General features: G+C 42.2%; 1 protein-coding gene across 7 annotated transcripts; it reads left to right on the forward strand.

The window, feature by feature from the left end:
• Positions 1-162: 162 nt before the first annotated feature.
• Positions 163-14,055, forward strand: cep170ab (centrosomal protein 170Ab). 7 transcript variants are annotated; one of them, XM_086210814.1, is made up of 20 exons: positions 163-272; positions 1,356-1,431; positions 1,704-1,891; positions 1,988-2,077; positions 2,844-2,922; positions 3,128-3,186; positions 3,602-3,764; positions 4,180-4,317; positions 4,606-5,058; positions 5,175-5,545; positions 5,642-5,770; positions 5,906-6,038; positions 6,824-8,281; positions 8,486-8,729; positions 9,087-9,195; positions 9,353-9,502; positions 10,076-10,164; positions 10,533-10,626; positions 11,515-11,566; positions 12,465-14,055. In XM_086210814.1, exons 3-20 carry the CDS (start codon positions 1,787-1,789, stop codon positions 12,719-12,721), a joined length of 4,173 nt encoding a protein of 1,390 aa, XP_086066940.1. In that variant the 5' UTR covers positions 163-272; positions 1,356-1,431; positions 1,704-1,786; the 3' UTR covers positions 12,722-14,055. The 7 variants fall into 7 exon arrangements, with proteins under 7 accessions (XP_086066940.1, XP_086066938.1, XP_086066937.1 ...); XM_086210812.1 differs by having other exon boundaries at positions 1,746-1,891; XM_086210811.1 differs by having other exon boundaries at positions 1,749-1,891.
• The last annotated feature ends 876 nt before the right edge of the window (positions 14,056-14,931 follow it).

The following is a 14,931-nucleotide window of genomic DNA, read 5'->3' on the forward strand; positions in this document are numbered from 1 at the left end:
GGTTTTTTTACACACACACACACACACACACACATATATATATTATATATATATATGATAAACCATCTGCTAATATGGGCCACTTACAGTCAACAGTCAGTATTATATAACTCGTGTCTCCTTCCTCTATGAGCACATAGCGCCACCTTGAGGCCAAGACGCGTCACTTTGGCAGCGCTGGGCTGGGCAGTGGGCAGAGGGAAGCAGAAGCAGCATCATCGCTGTTTATTAATCCTCTGGTCATCGGATGCTGATGATCCTCTGAGCACCTGGTGAGTGACATTTACGCTCCTCTTCTGTGTTTCAACCCGGCTGCTCCTTCTGTCTCTCCAGCCAGGGACGGAGAGGGGTTTGTGCTTCCGCGACAAACCCGGGCTAGATGTCGTCCATAACAGGAGAGCCCTGGCTGCACATCACCAGACAACCTCCATAACCTGATTTAGGCTATTTTAAAACACGTGATTATGCGTCTAAATTAGCCTGTTTGGTTTGAAGAGCTTGCGTAAATCACGAGGAGAATCATAAGGCGTTCAACATCGCAGTTTAAAGATGACAAGCCTGTATAACACACAGACAGATACATTACACCTTCCTATATAAAATGTCTCGTGCATGATCTATTACAGCTTTAACATGAATATCCCTCACATGCCTCCATGATCAAAGATGGGCTGAGACGTGGCCTAGACGGGCTAATTTTCCGGCTCTGTCTTTGGCCCACTGTATCAGTAAGCACAGTTGATCTGTTGTCATTTTCAGAGGAGATTTTTATGCGCGAATGGATGGAGCCGTGTGTGGTCAAGCGTGTAACAAGGAGATGTGGGCCACTAGAAGCCACGCAGGCCACTGAACCCGTTTGCTCCGCAAGGGGGGCTGACAAGTTGATCGAGTTGATATGATGATCTTAGCAGGAGACTGTAGGAATGAAAAAGTGTGCGTAAATAAATCCTTCAATTCACCCATGGTTTCTTCAGAGCGTGAGTCAGCAAGGCCTTTGGGCTGATGATGCTCCTGCTCCCGCTGAGGGAGGACCGGCTGTTGGTTTGTTTGTTCATTCAAAAGAGCTGTTGTGCCGCTTTATGTGCATGGGAACTTCAACAACTGCATGGAGATCATATGAGTGCATCAAGTGGTGGTAGAGATATGTGTTTTAAAGGAAAACTATTATTTATTGTGTGTGTGTGTGTGCGTGTGTGTGTGCGCGTGTGTGTACGTGTGTGTGCTCTGACATTAGGCAGTCTCCAGTTTACAAAATTATATCAGTCCTAATGTAGGCTACATATCGTCATCTCTGTCTTTCTGAATGTCTGTGTCATAATTCACCCAGTCATTCTTTCATCCTCTTCCTTATTCAGTGGAAGTGGTGACCGGGTGACTGTGCTTGCTAATTCACTTTAGGAGACGAGGAGGATGCCTGGAATTCTGTAAGCTGTACGCTGATTTTTATCAACTTACTTTTTTCTTTCATGTTAGCTGGTGTGATAAGCATGTCACTGTCCTGGGGTGATACCTGAAATAGCTACTGCGCATATGACACACACACACACACACACACGCACGCACACACACACGCAAGCACACACACACATGCACGCACACACACTCTCAGACACAGATGTTGTACTAGTTTCCTCGCCATAATAGTAGCACTCCTCATTCATGGCTGTAAGTGTTGTAAGAGCTTGTTTTCATTTATCACATAGGAATCATAAAGCCAGAAAGACATGGCTGTGCTCTAATGTTAGCAGGATGCACTGAGGGTCCAAGGTAAGCTCCTGAGGCAGAGATGAGTCTGACTTCCTGGTTCCTGGTGAGCGGCGGGGGGACACGTCATCGTCTTCCCAGGGAGATGATATTTGTGGGGAGGGATGACTGTGAGCTCATGCTGCAGGTACTGGAAACTTCTTCTGAGCTGTCAGTCTTACACTGGCTGAAGCACAGACATCAGCTGATATTTCCATGATTGACTGGATGTTGTGTGATTTAGTCTCGCAGTGTGGACAAACAACATGCTGTCATCAATTACGAGGCCACTACAGACGAACATAAAGTGAAGGACCTCGGCAGCTTAAACGGGGTGTGTTTCTGCTCATCTGTCTTATCAGAGGCCTACTGGTCGTTTAGAGACCATCTCCAATGTTGTGGAATTTATTGTATTTGAACCTGAGTCTTTATACAAGTATAGAATATCTCTATAATAGTTGATATGTTATTGTAAATTTGAAAAAAAAAAACAAAAAACAGAAGGTTTTGTTGAATTTATTTGGCTGTCCATTGTTTTTGGAAGAATGACTGAATGAATTCAGTACAGTACCAGTACCATTTTGATTTCCAACCAATAATTTATCCTCTTACAGTTCATGCAGCTACAGCACATATGAGACATAATAAAAGATATAACATAAAAAGGAAATACTGATTATATTAAGACTTTACAGTAAAGGTTAATTAATGCTTAGTTATGAGTAATAGTGGTGAATAAACATTACATGAGCGTAATTAATCATTTCTGAATGCTCTTTGTGATCCCTACTCCAAAGAGGTGAACATGCTTGTCTAGAGTACCACTTCACCATAATCTCCAAACCCCACCCCAGCTAAGCCCCCAGTTCAACCTGAATACCATTTGTAAATTGTAATTTGTAGACACATTAGTTAACTGTTAACTAAAGTACCACTAATAGTTAACTCGGCATGAACTAACTGTTATCGATGTGTTGTTATTGTAAAGTGTTAACATAAATATTGATCCTAACATTTGGTAACTTACACTTCAGTATCAGCAGGTATTTGGAGACAAAGCTGTCATATGTTTGACTGAACCACTCTGTTTTTGCCTACAGACGTTTGTCAATGATGTCAGAATACAGGAGCAAATGTACGTCACACTGAAAATGGATGACAAATTGAGGTTTGGATACGATATCCTTCCAGTATGGTCTTGTGTTAACTGTTGAGCTTGGTAACTCGCAGCACAAGGTCAGTGAGCATGACCAACACTGTAATATGACCGAGTCTTGAATGGCTCATTGCACGCTGTCTGCTGCATAATAGATAAAGCTATCACTGCATGGTTATCACCCCTGCACCCATGCAGCTTGTTGTCTTTCACCTTAACCTGCCTCACATACCAACCTGTTCACTGTAGTTCGAGGAGAGCTGCATATTCCTGAAGAAGCCCTCAAGGTTAGATGACACACTGAGCATGTGTAATTAGAAAACTTGTATCCAGAGTTTGTATGTCTACAGATGGGTTAAATATGCCCACCCTGAACAATACCACCAAAGAACTCCTGTATTTTTAGTCATTTTGTAAAAGAGTTCGGCTTGAGTATTGAAAATGCTGCTACGCCAGACTGATGGATAGGCTCTTTCATTAATAGACTGCCCAGGTAGCTTTCGAAAAGAAAGGATTTCATTGTAATGAGGTAGATGAAAGATCAGCTGTATTATCTAGAATGTAAGATATAGAAGTACGTCATAGAAGTAAGACATGTAAATGCTGCATTTGGGGTTGTAAAGAAGCTGTACGTCTGTTTAAGCTCCAGTTTGATACTTCGATTTAGTTTCTTTCACCTCCCTGCTGTTGTCTCTTTGGCAGCATGAGAAGTTCAGCAGTCAGCTACAGCTGAACCAGAAAAGATCTGTGGAAGTGGAATCATCCAAATCAGATACAAAACCCTCTGAGGCAGCAGCAGCACCTGTGTGTGAGGGGGCCACAGCCAAGCCCCCTGACGCAGGGAAGGTGGAGGACAAGACAACAGGTGAGAAAAATAAGAGGCGACAGGTTGTTAAACAATATGTGTAGGTCACTGGTTCTGTAGTGACAGCATACAAGACCATTTGCAGGCATACTGATGTTCAAAAACTAGTTTAGTGATGACACAGTTTGTCAATTAATTGTCTGCTCCTTTGTGCTGTTTTAAGCTTCACATCTTTGGGTTTTACACTGCTTTTGCGCTTAGACAAACCTAATCATGTTAAATCATGATTAACATTTTTCTGGTATGTTGCAGATACATTGATTAAAAGACAATATTTTGTATTAAAGTAGTTTATAAAGTTACACAGCTATTAGCAAAAAAATCAACCATCTCTCAAATGTATGTCAGCCATCACTTTATTAAAGATTAAGGTGTTTCACTGTCAAAACTAATTGACAAGTGGTCCTTTTTCCAGGTGATGTAACAGTGTTACACAGGGGCACACCCCTCTATGGCCAGCCTGCCTGGTGGGGAGATGGAGACACAGATGACCAACACTCTGGGAGGCCAGAAGAGAAGAGCTCAGACCGGAAGCGGGAAAAAGCTGAAATAGGTATTTACTTTACTGCTTACATGTTACACAGAAACTACTAATGTACTGTATGTTATCCCTTTAGCAGCTTGAACTTGTTCAGTCCTGATACATAGAAAAATAAACAATCAAATTTAATTTATAAAGCTTGATATCAAATCAGAATTTGCCTCTGTCCTTAGACACTTGATCTTGGTGTGGGAAAATTTCACACAAAAAAAACTTTCAACACATTTAACATTCATACTTGTATATTTAGTGTTTATTTAATGAAGAACTAAATACCAATTGATGCGTTAATTTTGACAGAGACTAAGAAAACCACTGAGACCTCAAAGTCTGCCCCACAAACAGCCTCTAGTCAGGAGCCAAGCTACTTTGAGATCCCGACCAAAGAGCCTCCCTCAGCAGGTAAAACAACTGGTGAGGCCCCCTCGCGAGAACAAGAGCCCAGTGCTTGCCATGCCATGGAGCCTGTCCTTGGCCATGCATCCTTCACCATTGAGTTTGATCCTGGGGCATCAGGTAAAGTGACAGTGAAAGATCGAATAGCGAAGGTGGGGCCAGAGACCAAGCCACGTCCTAAAAGGGGTGTAGGGGAGGACCTGAGTCCACTTCAGACAGCCATGGTAGCTGCAGAGGTCAAGGTTGCAGATTGGTTGGCTCAGAATGAGCTACCATTAGCTCTCAAAGACTCTGTTGCAGAGGATGACGGGGAAAGTGTGAAGAGCGATGTACCTGTACATCTGAGGAGTCTTAAAGGTGTGTGCCTGTGCAGCATTTGCGCAGCATGTGTGTATTTATCATATGTGTGTTTCTTGTGTGTTTTAGTTCTTCAGATTCTGCCCCTTAACTCCTCTGTCCCTCTTCCATGCTAGATAGTAAACATGAGGATGGTACACAGAGCGACTCAGAAAATGCAGTTGGAGAACAGCGCAGGGCTGCTGCTCTGGAGGAGCGCCCATGGGGGATTTGGGGTAATGCAGGGATGAAGATCCGAGAGGGCCGGGCTAACGTACCAGAAGGGCTGTTCGCTGAGGAGGACAGTCCAGCACGACGTCGGAAGTCTTCGGGTCCAAAAGTGGCAAGCGGATTTGTGGAGCAGCGTCATGGTTCTGCGCCACATCAACAGAGCAGCCGTGATGAATGCTGTCACCATGGAGATGACTATAGTGACAGAGGGACCTACACCATTGAGTTGGAGAATGGCGATAATGAGGAGCAGCAGGCAAGGAAATTGATTGACAAGGTAGTGAGAAAGAAGCATATGATGTAACATTTTCTCAATTTTTTTTAACTTCTTATGATCATCCTCACTTTTTTTGTTATCTGCTTTTTTTTCCAGGTGTTTGGTGTGGATGAACAAGAGGCTGTATGCATGTCCAGGCTGGGGACTACTGACCAAAGAGAAAGGCTTACCTCCCAAAGATCTGGTACCAGAGACAGAGGAAAACCTGGGCCTATAGAGACAGAGGTGACAAATGGAATTGTGTCATATTTAATAATGAATTTGATCTTTTTGTATGTTACTTCAGACTTAAGTTTACCATGTTATTCTTTTATATTACTTGAAATTCTTTTTTGTATCATTTATACTGTCTTTCACCAGGTCCTATCTGAAGAACTAGTGGTGGGTGGCCCTCGCTGGGTCTCACAGTGGGCCACTCTCGCTGCCAGTCATATTAGGACAGACCCTGAAGGATCAGGTGGCGAGAGTCACACTGTCATAACAGAGGACAGAGGTACTCATGTACACTGTAATATTAGAATTTGGTTGTTCATAGGCCAGGTTTTTTCAGCTTAAGTATGTATTTTGTTCAAGAGATGTTTCAGTCAGTGACTTGGAATTCCTTGACAAGAATCTAAATAAGTATTGACATGGCTTTGTGATATTGTTCATTAAAAAAAAACACACACACCTGAAAAAGGGAAATTTTTCAATAATAAAATGCTCCCTTATTTACATAATTTTTTCAGATCTTCCATCACTGTTCAGAAATTATTCTGGTCTGTTTGATAAGAAATTGTTTAAAGTAATTGTACTGTAATTCATCACATTCTATGACTTTCTTTCTCATTCTGTGCCAAGGGAACAGATCAAATGAGAATCAAGAGTGCATTGAGAGTGTATTATATATCAAATAGATAGATAGATAGATGGATAGATAGATAGATAGATAGATAGATAGATAGATAGATAGATAGATAGATAGATAGATAGATAGATAGATAGATAGATAGATAGATAGATAGATAGATAGATAAATAGATAGATAGATAGATTTCCACTCTCAGGATAGAAATCATCATATCAAACTTAGTGAGTCAGCTTGCAGTGCTGGTATCCAGTTCTGTCATAATAGACAATTAATTAAAGTATGAGGATCATAATTAAATCTTATTGCTCATCTGGTAGAAAGAGAATTACTGCATCAAAAGCACCCTACCTACCACTGATATGATATTTTCATTTATCTGAGAGCGCACTTTAAGTGTAATACATTTTTGCAAAATGATTCTATCACAGCTGAAATAAGCGAGTCCAGCCTCTCCTTTGCCTCATCTGGCCATACAGAGCGTAAGAGGAGAACCCTACCCCAGCTGCCTGGTGAGGAAGTTGCCCTCGGGAGGAGAATCCCAGGTTCAGGCCTGCGTGCAGATATGGGAGAGAAACAAGACACAGAGCTGCAAGAGAAGGAAAATCCAGAGGAGAAGTTTGCCAGGGGGAAGAATCGGCCTGGTCATGGTACAGGGGGCATGGGCAGCCCTGGTCGCTCCTCACCAGCTAAGTCACAGGACAGTGGTTGTGGGAGAACAAGCCAGCCAGGAGTGTTGGGCAAGCTCCCCCCTCGTCCAATGACAAGTGGCGAGAGGAGAATAGAAGAGACACAGAGGAGGAAAAAAGAAGGGGAGAAGACCAGGGAAGGTACCGGAAAACCATTATTGAGGCAGGAGAGTTTTACTGTTGAGAAACCAAGCTCTAATGTGCCCATTGAGTTGATACCACGAATTGATGGACTGGCAGGGAGTAGAACTCAGAGTAGGGAAGCTGACATCGACAGTATCACTCTGCAGAAAGACTCAGAGGCTGTGGCTGCCTTTTTAGAGATGACTGTATCAGACCAAGGTGATCCACCAAGTCACTCCATTGAAGGCTCCATGTCACCAGAATCAGATGTGGACACAACCAGTACAGTAAGCCAGGCAGACGGGGCAAGGAAAGTTGTCCAGAAACGTCGGACTCTTGCAGGACAGCAGAAAGAGAAAACAGTTGTGTGCTCATCTAGCAAAGGTTCCACAATTGGCAGAGATACCCAGGACAGACGAATAAAGACCCGATCATCTGCCTCTCAGCAACCAAGTCGTCCCTGGACTTCTCTTGACCTCACTGACGATGATATCAACTCCAACTCTCTCCTTTCTGACTCCCAGCCCACCTCCACACAGGAGTCTAGAGGTTCTCATGCCAGAGCTCAGACAGGGAGTACAACAGTTGGGGCTAGCACCAAGTCTAGTCGAGCCAAGATGACCCAGGGCCCGGCTTCCTCGCCAGCCAGTAAGACCACCGGTGTCCCTAAACCCAGACCCACAAGGGCATCATTGCTGAGGAGAGCCCGACTGGGGGACTCATCTGACACCGAACCTGCTGATCTAGACAGAATGTCTGTGGCGTCTGAGGCTTCCACCACGAGTTCAACATCCAGGACAGGGATGGCAAAAAGGGGAATGTCAAGGATCGAGGCTTTGGCACAGCCAAGGAGGCCCAGGGTAGGCTCACCGTCTGCCCAGAGTGACTCAGAAGCCACTGTAGCAAGGAGTCGAGGAGTGGGGGCCCGCAGTGCTGCAGGTGACTATGCCATCAGACAAGGACTAAGAGGGTCCAATGTGCCCTCAGCGTCTGGACCCAGAGCCAGGGCTAACAGTGCCTCTAAGCTGCCTGACAAAAGTAAAGCCACATCCTCATATGGGCATGTCACACATTCATGTAAGTTTTTCTATCTTTCTTCCAGTCTTCTTACTGAAATGTCTATATTTCAGTCTCTCCGTTCTTTCCATTACCCAGTTGATGATTTAAGTATGCAATTACCCAAACCAGTGCTGTTGGAAAACTAACAGTTTCTTAAAACTCCATTTCTTCAACTGAGAACTTTCAAGCATTATGTAAACCTACCTGTCATTCTTTCTATAGCTGGAACTCGATGGCGCCGTGTACCTGTGGAGTATGCGTCCACCTCAGAGGATGAGTATGGCTCAAACCGCCACACATCCAAACAGGGACATACACGACTGTTCCCCTCCACACGGGTAGCCCAGCTAGGAGGTTCGGCACCAGCCACTCCTAATCCTGCAGGACTTGCTGCCTTGAAGCAGCACTCCAGGGAACAGGATGAGTACATGAGAGACTGGACAGCACACAGTGAGGAAATAGCCAGGTATGTAGGTCAGAGTACTCAAGTGTAGTTGGAAAGCAATGGGGTTGATTCAGTAACCATAATAACCATGTTAAAACTTGGTTTTCCTGCTTGAGGTTGAGTGGTTTTATTAGAATGTTGGTTTAATGTGAAATTGACAACTAGTGGAAATGTAAAATACATTAGTGTGCACTACGGTTACCATGCACAGCCTCACAGTAGCCACTAACATGACTTCAGGCTAACAGGCTTCTCTGAATTATTTTTCATGCTCTGAAGTTTATTTGATTTGATTTTTATGAGCATTTGTATTGTGTATATGAAATTTGTTGCACATATATTATTCATGGCCATTTCATACCTATGTTTGTTCAAAAGGATTAGCCAAGACTTAGCCAAAGACCTAGCCATGCTTGCCAGAGAGATTCATGATGTAGCAGGAGAGATCGACTCAGTCAGCCCCGCAGCCACTGATCCTGGAGCCCTGGTAATGGCAAAATATTAATGGATTCTCTGTTATCATTGTTATTCATTTGTGACTCTTCAAATTTAACCTGTTCTTAACTAAACCAGGATTTCTCAATAATGTTGGAAATCCAGAGAAAAACTGTGATCTAATTAAAGCATATTTATTTCTGTCTTAGATGGAGGAGCGTGTCTTTGATGACAGCTTGGACCTTGGTGGTCCCCCAACAGATCATAGTACAAACGGGCAGACAGTTGAGCTACGTCGTAGACCCTCTAGTGGACAGGGGCCCCGCTCCATTCGGCGACAGACGTGGAACAGAGACGACGTGAGTCACTCTTTCAGTGTTAAAAACGACTCCACTCTCTGCAGTTTACAGTAAAGAAGTCTTCCATCAATAGGCCTTTATTTATACCTATGCGTAATTTAAGATCACTATCAATGTTTTGTTTTTTTTACTGAGTTTAGTATATCAATTTTCCTCAATGTTGATGTTAATGTGTAACATTGTTTTCTTGAGTTGGAGTTGGAGTTGGAATTTGTCCTCCACTGATTAGTTGATTGTGTTGATATTAGCTTGCCACATTATGTCACTAGAGGGAGCTCCATACATACTCACTTACTTGAGATTGAAAAGCAACATGCTGGAAAAGCTGGGAGCAATACATAGATTTGAATGGATGTATGTATTATAGCCATAATTATGCTGAATTCCAAATTTGAAAAGGTGCATATTTGTGTATTGAAAATAACACAGTAGAAAGTACAATATAAGGTGATATATTTATACAGTGTAATCTGTAGTGTTTGAAACTTGACATTTCCACCATCTGCATTAGTCCTTGTATATTACTGTTCCATAAAAATTATATATTTATGTGTTTCTTTTTTTATCCACCAGGCGGTGCTAGATAGTTTGCTGCTGGCATCTGTGACTCAACTCTCAGCTAGGATACGACAGTCTGTTGACAAAACAACCTGCAAAATCAGGTGAGCAACGTGCTACATCTGCTTTCCCTGAAGAGATGTGCCATTTTTGTTGGTTTGTATATGTTTAATACACACTATTCTTAGAAAAGGGTAGGGTAGAATAACACTTACATAGATTCCCTTCTGTTTGATATGTTGTAACTAGGTCAACTGCACAATTTGAGCGGTGCATCACAAAGGTTCACACTGACAACAAGCCACAAATGTTACTCATTATAACACACAGGATGACAACACATTTCATCCGTGCATGACGCTCAGCACACAGAAATGAAAATTCACTTAATACTTCAACAATAGAGAATTAGATGTTAGACATATTTTCATGCATTTTGCTCTCATCTATTTTTGTTACATCTTGCAATAAGGATCCTTTTCAAGGATAAAGATCGCAAATGGGAGGAGATTGAGAACAAACTGCAGGCAGAGCACGACTCCTTACTTTTCAAGAGCTCTAATAAGGTGATGTGTTTGTCTTAAATGTTTGGACACAAACAGTCTTGATAATGATCCTCTTGTTTTAATCATGGCTGGCAGGGAGATGGTCAAAGGACAAGTACATATAAATTGTTGTTAATGTCATTTTTCTGCCTCTATAACTTTCTAATTTGCCAAATTGGCAGGTGTCGATTAACCGAAGATTCACTCACACTTTTTGCAAGTGTCAAGATGTGTTGTAAATTTTAGAATAGTGACTGACCAAAGACTTTCAGGGAATCTAATCAGTGTAATAATTGGATTATTGCATTATTTGGGCATGAAATGATACAAAAAGGCAGAGTGTGAAAGGCAATTTGTTCCAGCTACAGCAATGAAATGTTATTTACGTCACTAATCCACTGGCTTTTCAATGAATGGAATTAATGCCATATAGCATCAAATGTGCCTTATCTCTTTCTCAGTGTTTGTACACAAAATATTGGATTACTTACTGAGGCAATCTTAGTGAGCTTTGTCACTATAACGGTTGTTTAGGGGATTAAATTTAAAAAAAGCCATTTTGATACATGCGTTAAATTCCTGTTTAGGAGGAGAAAGAACACAAAACAGAGAAAGGAGCTATGAGATTTGGTTGCGAAGAGTTAGAGTCCTCAAAATTACTGCCTGTCTCAGGGGCAGGGTCAAAAATTCTCTCAGATTGGCCTTGAGTGAACCCCTGAAAATGTATGTCTTTCCACTGCACAGTCAAAGGGCTCATAAAGTATAGCGGCGTGTACGCGGCTCCCCTCTAGACTTATTTCTGCAGCAACAAGCAGATTAATTTAGTTGCGTATCTGCTGCATGATCTTCCTCTTCCTTAATCTAATCTTCCTGCATGTGCCTTCCTTTTTTTTTTTTCTGTCTTACTAGGAGCTTTCAACTATCATTCAAGACCTGAGGCGAGTGGAACGACAACTTCTTGGTATGGACCTAATGCTTCATTCCCTATTTTCACAATAACTATGGATCAATTGAGTGTAATGTAAAGGGGGTCACTCATTATGATGAACCAAAAACAGAATTATCTACAGTGCCATTGAACTAAATGCATTTTTTTGTTTATTTTTAGTCTCAAAGCTCTTGAAAAATTTTCAGTGAAAGCCATAGACTGTACATGAGAAGTGTGCAAAGTCTTGTGACTTAATTTGTTTGTGGATTTCTATTTTTAAAGCCTCACTTAGAGTATTTTGGCCTTTGCCCTCTCAGTTATTTGGAGCCAGAAGTGACCAAATTTTTTGTGGCAAGGTGGAAGCTACTAAATGTGCAATGCTGATATGCATTACTACACCTTCATTCGAACTGAAGCAACTTTTTTTTTTCAATTTTTTTTTTTTTTACAATTGAATCTTTTCCTCATAAACTGAATAGATGCACTCCCATACAATTTTCTGATGGATTCATGCAGTAATGCAGGTTCAAGGCCCCACTGGCTTTATTGTTAAGGCTGTTAACATTTGGTCCCCTTTTTGTATATACACAACATTGACGGACCAGTTTTAACAAGACAAAAAGCCAAAAATTCCAGTGTACCACATCTATTCACTACAAAAATGGGGACAAGTTAATATATAGATGTGCATAGTGAATCATTAAATAACCAGATATTTTAGAATTAACAGATATTTTATTTATATTGATCAGATGAGCAGGTGGGCAACAAGCAAGAAGCATCAAACAAGATGAAATAAGCTCAAGTTTAAACTGTCATAAAACGCAGGGAACTTCAGTTATTGTAGGATCAATATGCATTTGTGTTTTATCCCATTTGGAAGTGTGATAAAATCAACAAAACTACTGTTCGTCCCGCTTCAATCTGACAGTCATTGACATGATGGTGGACCCAGATGGCACCCTGGATGCCCTGTCCAGCCTGGGCATCACTAGCCCTCTGACTGACCAGAAGATCTGTCCTGGAACTCAGCAGGGGGTGTCGGCCTTGCGCCCTGGAGCAGAAGCGCCCTCCAATAACCCGCCTAGGCATGAAGGAACCCCTACTGAACCCCACAGACTGTCAGAACATGCACAGGCAGCAGAGCAGGACCCTGAGTCCCAACAGAGCTCCAAATCCCATAATTGACACCCTTGGGAACCCTATTTAAGATGTGTCCTTCATACCTGAAGCCCAGGGAAGCAAACATTTAATTGGTTTCTGGTGAGGCAAAAGAAGGTCATGCCTTTTCCATAGGAAACCTGACTTCCTGTTAATCTGATATCCAACATTGTCAAATAATAGATCATGGGATGTCAAATATACAGAATGGAAACATCAAATCATTATTTGATCTGTTTCTGTGTTGCAAATTATCCATTGTTATAACTATCATTTAAAAAAAGAACATTGTAAAGAATCAAGGTCAAAATTAAGTGAATTTTCTTTTGGGGTCTTTTGTCTTCTCTTAAATCAGAGCATCTCTGACTTCAATCTAGCCTTGAGATCTTGAAAACTGACTTATGCCAATGCTAAAACCCAAACTACAAAGGTGCAAAGGTGTCAAAAAAGGGATCCAGCCGATCTGTGTGTGAAATGTATGAATCCATACATTTATTTTGGCAGGATTTTATTATAAATATGTTGTTGGTCTGTTCCCAAACCTTTCTCGGTAATGATTTTCCATCAAAAAAAAAAAAGGCACTCTTGCTTATTAAACATGGAAGAGAACTGAAAATGTACAGTACCTGTTGTAATTGTTTCTCAGAATTTTATTCAATCCATGCCTGTTTTTCTCATGGAAACTTCATCGGCAACCAGTGTATCAAAGCTAGACCATGTGTGTATATCTAAAGTCAAATGTAGCTCCCAGAAGGTTTTCCTCTTCCAAATGTATTTTTGTCACAAGTGCCCTGGATCACACAATCATTACAGCTGGGGAGCAGAGATGTGGAAGCAGATGGTGAGGTGGAGGTAAAAATAGTTTCTTTGCACATTTCCAAGCTAACATTCATGTATGTTCATGCGAATCTCTGAGGGACCAGGACATGCCCCTATGATGCTCCTATATCTTGTCCTTGACCAAAACGAAAGCAGGGTTGAACGTTTTGTCCAGTTATTTTCTAACCAGCATAGACAGGGGCTACCTCTGAGTCCCACAGCTTCACGCTGCAATGATGGGATGAAGGGACGGGCAGTGTAATGACTGTAGGTTGTCCAATGTCTCGCCTCATAACAATGTTTACACATGAATGTAACCTGATCAGAACTGTTGAAAAGATTTTAGCCAAAACTTTAGCCAAGATAAATAATCGCATTTTATGCTCAGCACTCAGTATATTTTGTCTTGTCTGGGAATTTTGAGACTTTTTGTTTGAATGATTTGTATGACCTTTTTTTTTCCTTTGTAATGATGTTAGGTTAAATTTTAACCTTGCAATACCTCTGTATTGTTTGCCTCATTTCCAATAAAATGCATGATAATCAGCAGCTATTTTTGTTCTTTTAAATCACAATATTAGAGCCATAGAGGGGAAAAAAAGTTTTGTGTAAAGTTATAGTATTATAATAATGAAGTTGTAATATTACAAGATAAATTTATAGAATTCTGAGATTTTAACCAGAATCCAAGTGAGGAGTTGGACTCTCACCTTTGCAGGAGTTGCTCCAGGTGAGAGGTGGAGTGCTGGGATGGGCTTTTTGATAGCTGGCAGACTCTACCTGTACGTTGGGGTTAAGCCCAGTGGACAAAAGAGTTGCTTCCCTGCACCTTCGGATCAGGGAACAGGTCCTGACTGTTGTCTGCACTTGTGCGCTAAACAGCAGTTCAGAGTACCCACCCTGAGAAGGGTCCCCGACTGGGGACTCCATTGTCCTACTGGGGGACTTCAAAGCTCACATGGGCAATGACAGCCTGACCTGAAGGGGCGTGATCAGGAGGAACGGCAGGCCTGACCTGAACCCGAGTGGTGTGCAGTTATTGGACTTCTGTGCGAGTCCCAGTTTGTCCATAACTAACACCATGTTTGAATATGAGGATGTCCATCAGTGCACATGGCACCAGGACATCCTAGGTCGTAGGTCTATGATCAATTTCTTAGTCATATCTGTACTGCGGCCATATGTTCTGGACACTCGGATGAAGAGAGGAGCTGAGCTGTCAACTGATCACCATCTGGTGAGTCGGATCAGATAGCAGGGGAAGGCGCCGCACAGACCTGGTAGGCCCAAATGAGTAGTGAAGGTTGGGGCATCGTCCAATCTCCGTGGCAGAAGTCACCGAGGCAGCGAAACAACTCCATGGTGGCAGAACTCCGGGGGAGGATGAGATCCGTTCTGGATGATGCAGGGCTGTCTTG

The sequence above is a fragment of the Aulostomus chinensis genome, chromosome 8 (assembly GCF_037954235.1).
Source record: "Aulostomus chinensis isolate RoL2024-O1b breed Wild chromosome 8, RoL_Achi_v1.0, whole genome shotgun sequence".
NCBI lineage: Eukaryota > Metazoa > Chordata > Actinopteri > Syngnathiformes > Aulostomidae > Aulostomus > Aulostomus chinensis.

Coding starts and splice junctions, on each gene's coding strand:
- cep170ab (XM_086210814.1), top strand. CDS start 1,787: ATGAGTCTGACTTCCTGGTTCCTGGTGAGCGGCGGGGGGACACGTCAT. Junction 8,730..9,086: donor CACAGTGAGGAAATAGCCAG/GTATGTAGGTCA, acceptor TTTGTTCAAAAG/GATTAGCCAAGACTTAGCCA. Junction 9,503..10,075: donor AGACGTGGAACAGAGACGAC/GTGAGTCACTCT, acceptor TTTATCCACCAG/GCGGTGCTAGATAGTTTGCT.